The sequence below is a fragment of the Chiloscyllium plagiosum genome, unplaced genomic scaffold (assembly GCF_037043375.1).
Source record: "Chiloscyllium plagiosum isolate Xiang-an unplaced genomic scaffold, Cpla_swu_hap1 HiC_scaffold_53X, whole genome shotgun sequence".
NCBI lineage: Eukaryota > Metazoa > Chordata > Chondrichthyes > Orectolobiformes > Hemiscylliidae > Chiloscyllium > Chiloscyllium plagiosum.
In genome coordinates this window covers 12345560-12358518 of record NW_028270191.1, presented here as the reverse complement: position 1 = coordinate 12358518, position 12959 = coordinate 12345560, and the positions used below count along the sequence as shown (strand labels likewise).

Genomic DNA, 12959 nt, shown 5'->3' with positions numbered 1-12959 from the left:
ATCTATGACAGAGCAGATACCTAGAATGCAGTTCTATATCAGTTGCTCCCAAGCACATTTTCAAAAAAGAATTACACTAGTCATTAAAGCAATCGGACATGCACACTTTATACTCAAGATTTATTATATCTCAGTTCTCTACATACAATTAATTACTTTGAGGCACACTGGTCATTCTCCAGGTGAAAGTTACAGCTGTTTTTGCGCGGAGACCACAAACGCAAATGCAAGAATAACTAGGTTAACCTGATGTTCTCCTGCACGCAGTACCCGAGATGTTTCAAACCCACCTGAACAAGGCAGACACGGGCTAACTTTTTAACAGCTTATAATAGTGCTGCACTGCACTCTGAGTACTGCCCCAGATCAAGCGAGATTAAAAACTTACATCCTAATCCAAGGTCAACACCTGCAATAGATTTAAGAGTTAAAATGCGATTATGCCTCAAACTCTTTATTTTAAGGTGACAGACTTTTCTCATCACAATGAGGAAAACACAAGGCCACGACTCGAGTATAAATCTGAAAAACATCCTGCCACACAGTGCTGGCAGAACATTTCATGGCTACTGGAATCATCTAAACACAAAGCAGATTAGATGGTTTTCCTTGGCTAGTGCAAATGCTCAGCACATGCAAACTATCAACATGACTAAAGTTTTCAAGCAAAAGCACTAAAAAAATTGCCATAGGTAGTTTCTTTCTACACTGGACTTGTGTAAGTGGGATATCGGTCTAAGAGAGAAAGCTTGGGTGGACAAAAACCTAGGCTTAAGAATCCCAAAGAATGAACACTTGCACGGCTATTGGTTGACTGCTAATAAAACCTTAAGCTTAGGAGCAAATAGCACTAGTCTGCTGTCGGAGAAATTTGCCCAATAGGTTAGAGATCACAAAACACAGCTGGAAGTGAAATTGACAAACAGTTTATTGTAAGCTATATCACTGGAAGAGAAATTGACTAGGCTAACACAGAACTGACAGTCTGTACAGGTAGATCAGAATTTCTCATCCCAGAGCCAAGGATGAGACCAGTTTTATAGTAATGCTGCACAATGACACTGATTAAGAAATGGGAAACTACAATGTTTCTGGAAATTGAATAATTTAGTTGCAAGGATGTTAATTGTAAAACAGTTTATCAGATGAATGTCCTGTTCCTTCACACAATGCAACATCCTGACAGTATCATGGTTCCATTCAGCTTCACAGGTAGGTGTTAATGTCTCCTCTGAAGTGGTGAGGTGCTTCCATTGTCCTGTTCCTGGAGCATGTCCTTGCTGGTGCCTGTCTGTCCTGCTCTTTGTGGTGTTTTGGTATTGCTGGGTTGTGAAACTGCCCTTAGGACTTTGGAGATATCTGTGGTGCTTAAGGGAGCTGAAGGTGTATTCCCTTGTCTGCGTGCTGTCTGATTCAGTTTGAGAGCTGCTCAGGAATTCTGGGTGTTCTGGTACAGTTTGGCCAATATTGCTTTTGTGGGCCTTTCGTGGATTAACAAATCTTTTCCCAAATCTGCTTCCTAATTTTTTTGTCTAACCAGGATTTTCCTGGTTACAGCAGTTTTCAGGTTTATCTGGACTCCATGGTAAGGTTCCCATTCCAATTTCCAATAATAAATTAGGCTGGAGTGCTCTGTGGAAGTGGTGGTGTCTCTACTGCTGCATAAGAAGTCCCACCTGCTCCAGAGGTGTGTCATAACATCTCTGAACAGACTGATCCAAAGTGTTGAAAGCAAGCAGATTAGTCAATTTAAAATAAACTCTATGCAGTATTACAGACCTGTTGCTTAGCTATCAATTTATTAAGTGGACTGCAGCAAGGTGACTTAACGCTAATTTCCACTGTCAGACAAGTCATTTTGTAATACTGGCTTAGTTAAGAGTCAAGTGTGACATCTCAATCATTTGCAGAGGTAGGAAGCATATCACTTTAAACCTGTTATGAATGGATGAGTACCTCAGTCTATTTTAAATACCATTAATTTGTTTCTATGGCTTTCTGCAGCAGCGCACCACATTCTCAAACTGATGGAGACTATCTCCTTCAGGACTCATACCTAAGTGGTGGTGTTTGATTTTCAAACTTGTTCTGGATTCTTGTTCCCTATTTTACTGAGGGGGGAGAAATTCCTGCCTGAAATAATTGAAAAGTTTGAGATGATGGTAACAGCTCTCACTCTCTTCAAAAACATTCACTTTCAGCCTCTCATTTTTTTTCCAACAGAAGCAAACTCCAGTTGAGGGAAAAGGTCACTCTGCAGTTGCATGTTTGCACCTGCTAGCTTTGAGGAACTGACCAAGTGTGATGCACATTCCTTCCACACTTTTCCATCTCAAAAGGACCCCATCAGCATCTGAAGACCTATTAAACACTGAAATATATCATATGCACATACGTACAAGTTAAATTGGACCAAGAGGACAGAGCTGGAAAAAAATAGAATATGGAAGATGCAAACATTTCAATACCAACTTCTACATAACACACTGGGATTACATCAAGTGCTCTTTGATTTATAATTGTCATATGAGGAGCAGTTGAGGACTCTGCACTTGTACTTGGTGATCTGATTGAAACTTACAGAATACTAAGAGGCTTGGATAGAGCAGAGGTGGAGAAGCTGTTTCCATTAGAGATGAGGAGAAATTGCTTCAGCCAGAGGTGGTTAATCTGTGGAAGTAATTGTCGAGGAAGGCTGTGGAGGTCAAGTTATTGAGCATATTTAAGACAGAGACAGACAGGTTTGTGATGAGTAAGAGGATCAAAGGTAATGGGGTAAAGACAGGAAAATGGGATTGAGAAAATATCAGCCATGATCAGGTGAAGTGTCTGAAGATTGGACGGTGGCCAATGTTGTATCATTATTTAGGAAAGGCTGCAGGGAAAGGCCTGTGAACTACAGACTGGTGAGCCCAATGTCTGCGTGGTCGTCTTAGAGGAGATTCTCAGAGACAGGATCGACAGGTATTTGGAGAAGCAAGGATGCACTTGGGATAGTCAGCATGGTTTTGTGCGTGGAAAATAGTGTCTCACGAATCTGAGTTTTTTTCAAGGGGTGATCAAGAAAATAGATGAGGGCAGTGCAGTAGACATTCTCTTCATGGACTTCAGCAAGGCTTTTGACAAGGTACAACATGGTAGATTGTCGAGTAAGGTTAAATGTCATGGAATCCAGAGACAGCTAGTCAATTGGATATAAAATTGTCTTTAATGTAGAAGACAGAGGGTGGTCATAGAGGGTATTTTTTCAGACAGGAAACCTGTGACCTGTAGTATGCCACAGAAATTAGTGCTGGGTCTACTGTTATTTGTCATTTATATGACTAGTTTGGATGAGAATTCAGGAGGTATGGTAAGTAAGTTTGTGGATGACACCACGATTGATGGTATAGTGTACAGTGAAGGTGGTTATCTTGGAAAGCAACAAGATATTGGTCAACTGGGCCAGTGGGCTGAGGAATGGTTAATGGAGTTTAATTTAGATAAATGTAGGGTGTTGCATTTTGGTAGGTCAAACCAGGGCAGGACTCACACAGTTAATGGTAGGGCCCTATGGAATGTTATAGAATGAAGACATCTGGGGTTTCAGGGTCATAGCTCCTTGCAAATAGAGTGATGGGTAAACAGGGTGGTGAAAGCAGCTTTCAGCATGCTTGCTTTCATTTGTCAGAGCACTGAGTTGGGACATCTTATTGCAGCTGCACAAGACATTGATAAGGGAGTTCTACATGTAATTCTGGTCGCTTTTCGACAGAAAGAATATTATTCAACGAGAAAAAGTGCAGAAAAGATTTATTAGGACACTTGCTGAACTAGAAGGTTTGAGTTATAAGGAGAGGCTAGATAGGCTGGGGCGGTTTTCCCTGGAGTGTCGGGGACTGACGGGTGACCTTATACTCATCTATAAAATCATGAGAGGCATAGATAAGCTAACAGTTTTTCCTCATGGCAGGGGAGTCTAAAACTAGAGGGCATAGGTTTAAGTTGAGAGGGGAGAGATACAAAAGGATCCAGTGGGCATTCTTTTCCACTGAGGGTGGCGTCTGTCTGAAACAGGCTGTCAGAGGTAGGTGGTGGAGAGGAGTAGAATTTTGTCATTTAAGAAACATTTGGACAGATACATGGATGGGATATAAGTATGGAGGGATATGAACCAAACACAGGCAAATAGATTTGATTTCACAGAAATCTCCACTGTAAACCAAAAATCACTGCCAAATAGCATGGGCACCTGTATCAAAGCTCAACTAAAGATTTTGATCCAACTGTGGCCCCAAAATCTGAATCATATTAGGGCTAATCACGAATAAACTTATTGGATATGGGCAAACCTAGGCTCATATGTAAAGAACTTAAAGTATAATCATCTTCTAACAATTAAGCGTGACCACAATCTTACAAACAAAAGTGAGTTGTCAACGCACTATTGGGGTGGGGGAAAAGAGAGAGAGAAGAGAGCGCAAGCAAAGTGGGTGGGGGGGGAGGGAGGAGGACAAGGGAGAGAAAAATGAGGGAGGGGAGAAGGGGGAATGGAGGGAGGGAGGGGAGATGGCAGGGGTTAAATATCCAGTACATATAAATTCAAATTGCTCTAGGACATTAACCAGGATGATTACAAAAAATTCTGGAGATCTCAGCGGGTCAGGCAGCACCCATGGAGAGAAAGCAAGCTAATGTTGAATGTAGAGGACTCTTCGTTAGAGCTCAATTCACTTCAACTCTGATGAATGATCTAGACTCAAAACATTAGCTTGCTTTCTCTCCATGGATGCTGCCTGACCAATCATGATCCCCAGCACTTTTTGTTTTTAGTGCAGATTCCAGCATCTGCAGTAATTTGTTCCAACAAGATGATTACGCAAGCAAATGTGGGGCTGGACAAGCACTGCAGGAGGGAGGATTTCAGACCAGTCCGGCAGAAGGGCAACTGTCTAAGATGAGCAGATCGATCCAGGCATTGTTCAATTGAAATATTTTCGCTGAGAGGTTAACTAATAGTTTAAATAATTTCACAGGGGAAGGAGAACCAGAAAGCAGAAATTAGGTCAAAGGACAGAGGGTTAAAAAATGTAGCAAAGTTAAAAATATTCAGAAAATATACAGGAACCAGATTGAAGAAATAGAATTTAATACCTCCTTTGCTATTCTTGCTTGTAATTTAAGTAAGAAGTTTGGTTAGCTGCGGGCAGAAATTTAATATGCCTGGTCACCAATGAGCAGCAACAATATAGAGAAGCAAAATAAGGAGGGGACAAGGCATTATTGATTAAAGGCGATGCTACTATTACAGCTGCTTGAAGCCTATTCAATAAGATCATAGCTAATCTGTTTACTCCACATTTTCAAACACCGCTGGAAGAATAGAAATGATTTACAGTTGGATCCGTGACTGAACCTGTTTGACTTGACTACAAGAAGAGGGGCTGAGCAGTTTTATTGGTAGATTTTTGAAAAAAAATTGGAGTTCCAAAGATCATGGAGAGAGAGGAATAAATGTCAATGATATGCAGCAAAAAACAAAAATAGCAACAGTAGGAGTGGAAGAAAATAGTGTAAAGTGTATTGAGGGGGAGAAATTTTGATTCACACGGAAGACTTTCTTGACTACTATGCCTCCCATCCAAAAAGCAAGAACATTGGATCTAGATCTGGTCCGGAGACCAAAAGGAGATCAGCTGGATAGCAGGGACAAGAACAGAATTTTGTTTATAATAATTATGGCAATGAGATCAGAAAAAACAACATGCAAAACAAAGTCAACAGGGTTAGAATTAATTCCATGAAATGATTTAAAGGAGGTTGGAAAGGTGATTTAGGGAAAAGCATAAAGAGCCATCAACCCATTGAGGATGGTAATAATTTAGACACAATCTAGGTATATTCCTTTTAAAGTAAAAGGTGCCCTGGAAGTTTAATGAACAGACACAGATGTGGTTACATTACAGATTTAATGATCTAGAGGCATACATGTTAAACAGTGAAGCAGCACACAACAGATGGAACAAAGGGAGATCAGGAACAATGGCTCAGAACCCTGTCATTCCCAGTCATGAATGGAGGTGGATAATAAAACAATAAGATTTGGAGCAGAAGCAGGTAATTTGGATCATGTCTTCTCTGATAATTCTCAACTCCACTGTCCTGCCTTAGCCCTGTAATCCTTGATTTTCTTATTGATTAAAAATATGTCTAGTTCAGCCCTCAGAACAAACTGGAGGAGGCAGCTCCACAAACATGTCCATCGAAATTATGGAGAAACTTGAAAAGCTAGGTCAAAGCTTGTAAAGCCATCTTCAGCTATAAGATCACGGGTAAATGACCCGTACTAGTCTACTATTAAGCTCTCCAGCATCACAGATGGGTTCTGTCAATTTGACTCATCACATATCAAGAAAACACTACAGGCACTTGACACTGCAAAGGCTATAGGCCCTGACGATATCCCAGTAACAGACCTGCACTCCAAAACTAGCTACACCTTTAGCCAAGTTGCAATGCAGTTGCCTGTCCCCTTGCATCTACTAGGGGAAAGTAGGTCAAATCCAATTCAGACAAATTACTGCGTTAGTCTACACTAAATCATGAGCAAATTAATCGAATGTTTTGTTGGTAGTACAATCAAGCAAAACCGACAAGGCAATCACTTGCTCACTGCCACTTATTTTAGGTTCTGCCAGGCCCATGCAGCTCCTAATGTCATTACAGCATTAGTCAAAACATGGACAAAAGTAGTTAACTCCAGAACTGAAGTGAGAGTTACTGCTCTTGACATCAAGGTCAAATTTGATCGTGGCATCAAGGAGCGTTAGCTAAACTGGAGAGAACTGGAATTGGGGGAAATGGTTAGAGTACAACTGAAGATAATTGTGGGTCCTTGGAGGTCAGTCATCTCAGTCACAGGATATTGGGGTTGGGCAACAGATGCATTGGAAGACTACCATGTTCTCCTCCAAGCCACACACCACCCTCATTGTTACTGATGGCCTAGCTATCAAAATAAAATACAGCTAATGTTCTGGGGACGCGGGTTCAAATTCCACAATGGCAGATGGTGGAATACCTGGAATTAATAGCCCAATGATGACCATGAAACCATGGTCAATTGTTGGAAAAACCCATCTGGTTCACTCATGTCCTTTCAAGAAGGAAACTGCCATCCTTACCTTGTCTAGCCTACATGTGATTTCAGACCCACAGCAACGTCGCTGGCTCTTAACAGCACTTTAAAAATAAACATTGGCCTAGCCAGCAGAACCTACACTGCACACTTTTTAAAAAAAATCCTGCAACTCCCTCCCTAACACCACTGTGAGTGCACCAAGACCAAATGGACTGCAACAGCTCAAGAGAGGACTTTATCACCTCCCCAGGCCAGTTAAAGATGGACAAATGCTGGGCTTGCCAAGGCATACTCATCCCATGAGAAAGGAAAAGGAAAAAGTTAAAATCCTAGTATGTCACAGGAGCATTTAAGTCTAATTAAATAAATAAACTTGAAATTAAAAAAGTGAGCAAAAAAGTGAAGAAAATCTGCTGTCCTTATCCAGCATAAAGATTGCATCTATTTACTTTTCTACATTTTTAATTGTAGACTAAAATGGGAAAAGGACTATCAAAACCAAGGATTGGGAAACAAAATGCTGCACTTTAAAAACAAGTCACTGGACTCATTGTGAATTATATTTACACTGCTGTTCCACAAGCAAAAGGGGAGGAGAGATGAGATGAGATGAGATGAGATGGCATGGCACCAGGATATATGCACAAACAAAGATTCAGCCAGCAACAGATTACTGTTTGGTGGGTGCAACTGTGACCACTTGTGGACACCAGAGGTATCACCTTCATAGCAGCTCTCTGATTGGATTGCAGGCAACTGAACAGCTGTGTGTATAAATGTTGGGGGTAGCAAGAAATGGTTAGTTTGGAAGAAGCAGGGTCTGTCTTTATTCTGTCTGCAGCAAAGTAACTTGAGCTTGAAAGCGGTCAGTTAATGACTCCCACCCGTGGGAAGGTGTTGCCTCTAAACAGTGAATGTGAAATTGGACAATTAGTCCATAAATCCCCTGGATCCTTGTCAAAGAGCTGAGAGTCTGGAATGAACAAAAGCAGAGAATAGGTGGTCTTAGGAAGAGAAAGGAACACATCTCATTGAAGCCTTTAGACTGGTGCTAGGCTGGAGGCGCCAGTAACAGCGTTCTGCTGGTACCTCCTTGAGGACGTGGGCCCTGTGTTGCGAGGTGGAGGCAGGGATCCCCTTCCTGGCTTCAGCTGTGAGCGAGCTTGGAACCTGCTCAGCATCAGTTTGAGGAGCGTGTTATCCTGCATGCCTTTCTACTGGACCTTTCACTGCACACAGGCGCCCATGGCCATGGTACGTACTGCACCCACACCAGAAGCCCCCATGGCCATGGTATGTACTGCGCCCACACCAGCTTCAACTGGATGGAGATGGGGAGCCAAGAGGATCTGAGCACAATGACGCACAGATGACTAGATAATGTTGCAGGTTAGAATGCTGTCCTGCCCATCAAAATATTGTATTAATACAATCAAAATGTTAAAACCAGGCAACAGCCATTCATACAGTCGTACAGCACGGAAACAGGCCCTTCGGTCCAACCAATCCATGCTGATCACAACCCCAAACTAAACTAATCCCACTTGTTTTGCTTGGCTCATATTCCTCCAAACATTTCTTGCTCATGAACTCGTGTCCGTGTGGGTTTCCTCTGGGTGCTCCGGTTTCCTCCCACAGTCCAGTGCAGGTTAGGTGAATTGGCTGTGCTAAATTGCCCGTAGTGTTCGGTGCATTAGTCAGGGGTAAATGTAGGGGAATGGTCTTGGGTGGGGTGCTCTTCGGAGCGTTGGCGTGGACTTGTTGGGTCGAAGGGCCTGTTTCCACAGTGTGGAATCTAATCTAGTCTAATCAAACTTATCCAAAAATATTTTAAATGTTGTACCCATATCCACCACTTCCTCTGGAAGTTCATTCTACACATACACACCACTCTAAAGAATTTGTAAAAATTGCCCATCATGCCCTTTTTAACATTTCACCTTATCCATGCCCCTCATGATTTTATAAACTTCTGTAAAGTCACCCCTCAATTTCCTATGCTCCAGTGTAAAAGGCCCCAGCCTCTTTATATAACTCAAACCTTCAAGGCTGTTCTGTTCTCTGGCATTCTATCAAATCGTGGCTGATCTGGGCCTCACAAATTTGCCCACCTTTGTCCTGTATCCCTGAAGAACAACGCCGAAATGTCAGTCTTCAAAACCTCCAATCGGGGGGAAAAAGAATTCTCAATTTCTACTAACCTTTGTCTGCAAAGGTGTTTGTTGACATTACCCCCCTACATGGTGCGACATTCACTTTAACACCGCTACTCCTCATCTTGGACTCCTCTGCACCAGAGGAAAGGCTTCTGATTTTGAACCGAAGCTGACAACCCTGATCTGTCATTGTGCAGGAGACCAGTATCCAGGACTTTCTGATTCAGCATTGTCACTTTCTTAGCGTTCTTTTGAGGGACCTGCTGGCTAAGCCAGCATTTCTTGCACATCCCTAATTTCCCTAGAGAAGGTGGTGTTGAGCTCTCTTATTTAGCTGCTGCAATCCAATGTACAATGCTGTAAGGGAGGAGTTCTAGGATTTTGACCTAGCAACATATTTCCAAGCCAGGATGGCACATGGCTTGGAGGTAGCTCAGTGGTTAGCACTGCTGCCTCACAGCACCAGGGACCCAGGTTCGATTGCAGCCTCAGGTGCCCATCTGTGTGGAATTTGCACATTCTCCCTGAGTCTGTGTGGGTTTCCTCTGGGTGCTCCGGTTTCTGCCCACAATCCGAAAGATATATAGGTTAGGTGAATCATCCATGCTAAATTGCCCACAGTGTTCAGGATTGTGTAGGCTAGGTGCATTCGTCAGGAGTAAATGTAGAGTAATAAGGTAGGGGAATGGGTCTGGGTGGGTTATTCTTCAGAGGGTCGATGTGGACTTGTTGGGCCGAATGGCCTGTTCCCACACTGTAGGGATTCTGTGATTTTATTTCTCCCCAGTAATTTTCCTCTACTCATAATGCCAATACTTTTTGTTGGTGTACACACGCACAAAAGATTTTAAAAAGAGTTACAGTTTCAACTACTAAAGTCATATGTTGATAGCTTGAGTTTGTTTATCTGTATTGAAAATTTACAGAATTGTAATAAATAGCGATTCTCGTTATAAACGAAAACCTGGTCAGTGTTTCCCATTAGCTTTGTTAGTCTATCAGATAAATAAATTGGGGACTTTACGTGCTTTAATTACATTTTCAACTTTTGTGAAGACACCAGGAATAACGGAGATTGAAACATCAGCGCACTTTCAGAAGTCAGACTTAACAAGAGACCGGGGGCTCTTGGCTAACATTAATGTGGAACAGTGACAACATGAATTTGGGTTTGGCAATACTTGGAGATAAAGATAAAAGAAAACCCCAAATCTGTACTACAAATAAGAAGTGACAGGAATCTTTTACAATTTCCTTACAGGAGTACAAAGCAGCACAAAACTGTGGTGAGGCCACATCTGGAGTACTGTATGTATTTTTTGGTCATTGCTCTGTAAAAGGGATGTGCTAGCACTGGAGCGGGTGCAGAGGGGATTCACCAGGATGTCACCTGGGATGGAGCACTTCAGCTATGAAGAGGGACTGGATAGGCGCAGGTTGTTTTTTTTTTTAAAAAAGAGCAGAAAAGGCTGAGGGGGGCCTGATTGAGATGTATTCAATTATGCAAGACATGTAGAGAGATAGAAAGCAGCAGTTCCACTTTGTTGAAGGGTTAATAACAAAGGAGCATAATCTTCACATGAAAGGCAGGAAGTTTTTAAGGGGATTTGAGGAAATCTTTTTCAACCAGAAAATGGTAGAAATCTGCAATGTACTGCCTGGGAGGGTAGTTGAGGCTTCATTTTAGCAGTACTTAAATGAGCACTTGAAATGTCACAATGTTCAATGCTGTGGGCAAATGCTGGGAAGTGGAAATAGTGTAGATTTGGAGTAATTTCTATCAGCACAGACTCCATGGGCCAAAGAGCCTCTTCTGTACTGTACAATGAGGAAGCAGAATTGTCCTGGTCCGTCTTAATGAATTTCCACAAGTCAACATTCCCAAAATTTAATTGAATTGACAACTAAGCTGGTGGTGAAACCCTTTGCTAAATCTAGGAAGGCAGAGAGAGCTGAAATACCAGCAGGAACATTTAGATTTAGTAGAAATACAAGGAGGACCACATCCTTTGGACGGTATAATATAGGAAGGCATTCTTTTATGTCATTTGGAGAAAATAGCCAGATAACTAAGTCAGCCAAAGGAAAACTGAACATTACCTCTCAACTTACTCTGCATGGGCAAAGCACAAGAAATTTACACTTCACTGCCAGAGAGAGATTTATAGGGATTACAAAATTTACTTCTGAAGGAATGTCACCAGACCAGAAATGTTAATGTTGCTTTTCTCCACAGATGCTGCCAGAGATGGTGAGTTTCTCCAGCAATTTCTCTTTATAACTTGTTGACTTATAAGAATACACTGAGTAATGTAATGGCACCTCTATTGTTTCTTCACTCTAACCAAATAGATTTCAGCCATGGCCCTTCAGGGCATCCTCTCTCTATCACTGTAACATTCTCCTTAAATTATTATTGCTAGGTTTCTTTTTCTTCCTGAACAACTTCCATCCAGGAATATTTAGTACCAGTCCTGCCTTTCTTTGTAAAGGCATTCATAAAGAATACAGAGTTGGTTTGGCAGGATGTCCACAGGCACAAAGGACGCTGGCTGGGGGAAGAAAGGGAAGGAGTCTTTTTCTTGGAATAGAGGAGGACAAGAAGCGACCTAAGAGAGGTTAAGATGAAAAACTGTTTTGATCGAGTAAGTAAGGAAATTACATTCGCTCTGGCAAATGAGTCAATAACTGGAGATCACAGATTCAAAATCACTGGAAAAAAGAGCTGGAGGGAAATGAGAATTACATTCCTCCCACCAGAGTCATCAGGATCTGGAGCACTTTGTGTGAAAAAGATATTTAAAGCTGATTTCAGAAATTACTTTAGAACGGAGATGGCCCAGGTAGTTGAACTGAGGAACTAAGAGGGTTTCAGATAAAAACAAACATAAGTCAACAAGCATAACTGATCTGCTGAAAATCCACAGCGAGCTTCCTCCTTTGATGCAAGTTTCTATGATTCTTTCAGACACAATATTCTCATGTTATTGCATTGAGCAGGATAGATTTATGAATAATGCTGGAAAACAAGAACACTTACATCAGTGCTTGCAGGAACCGGGTCAGGCTGATGATGAGGGGATCCATTTCTGAAATTAGATCAATTGCTTCTATGAAAAAAATTTTTCAAATGCTGCAAATTATGAGAATGATAAAATAGCAATGATGAGACCCACCCTTCAGCAATGGTATAACTGCCCTGCGAACTGCTAAAGCCAGGAGATGCCGTATTGTTAACGTAGGAAATGTCTGGCCAGGGAGAACACTGGATGAGGGGGGAAAAATGTCAGTTAGGCACTTATAAATCAAAATGTGATGGACAACTACCCCAAAATTATGCACAACTATTGTTAGATTCATTTCAATAACAGGTAGGTTCCTTATAGTTACTACACAACTTTCCTACAGTCTACTGTACATTGATGTTTAGACATTTTTAATTAGTCTTTTAGCAGATTCATAACTGTTAATGAACACTGAATTACTTCAAGTAATTTAATTTTTTTTAAAAAATGAGCCCTGTCCCAAGAATGAACCAAAACAGAAATCAAAATAACATTGACAATAAGCCAATTGGGCTTCTTCCCTCTTCCTCAACACTTCAATTTTACAGTTTTAAATCAAAATATGACACACCAAAAAACACATCTAGTTGACTTCAGAAAACAAGTGCCAGATCTCAA

At 41.5% G+C, this 12959-nt stretch overlaps 1 protein-coding gene across 3 annotated transcripts in view; it reads right to left on the bottom strand.

Moving 5' to 3' along the window:
• tfcp2 (transcription factor CP2) overlaps positions 1 to 12959 on the bottom strand; it is a 128498-nt gene that overhangs the window by 38573 nt on the left and 76966 nt on the right. For all 3 annotated transcript variants that reach the window (XM_043682045.2, XM_043682043.2, XM_043682044.2), the window contains 2 exons: positions 12453 to 12541; positions 12317 to 12365 (listed from right to left, as the gene is read on the bottom strand). In XM_043682045.2, coding sequence (XP_043537980.1) covers positions 12317 to 12365; positions 12453 to 12541 — 138 coding nt within the window. The remainder of the gene's footprint in view (positions 1 to 12316; positions 12366 to 12452; positions 12542 to 12959) is intronic.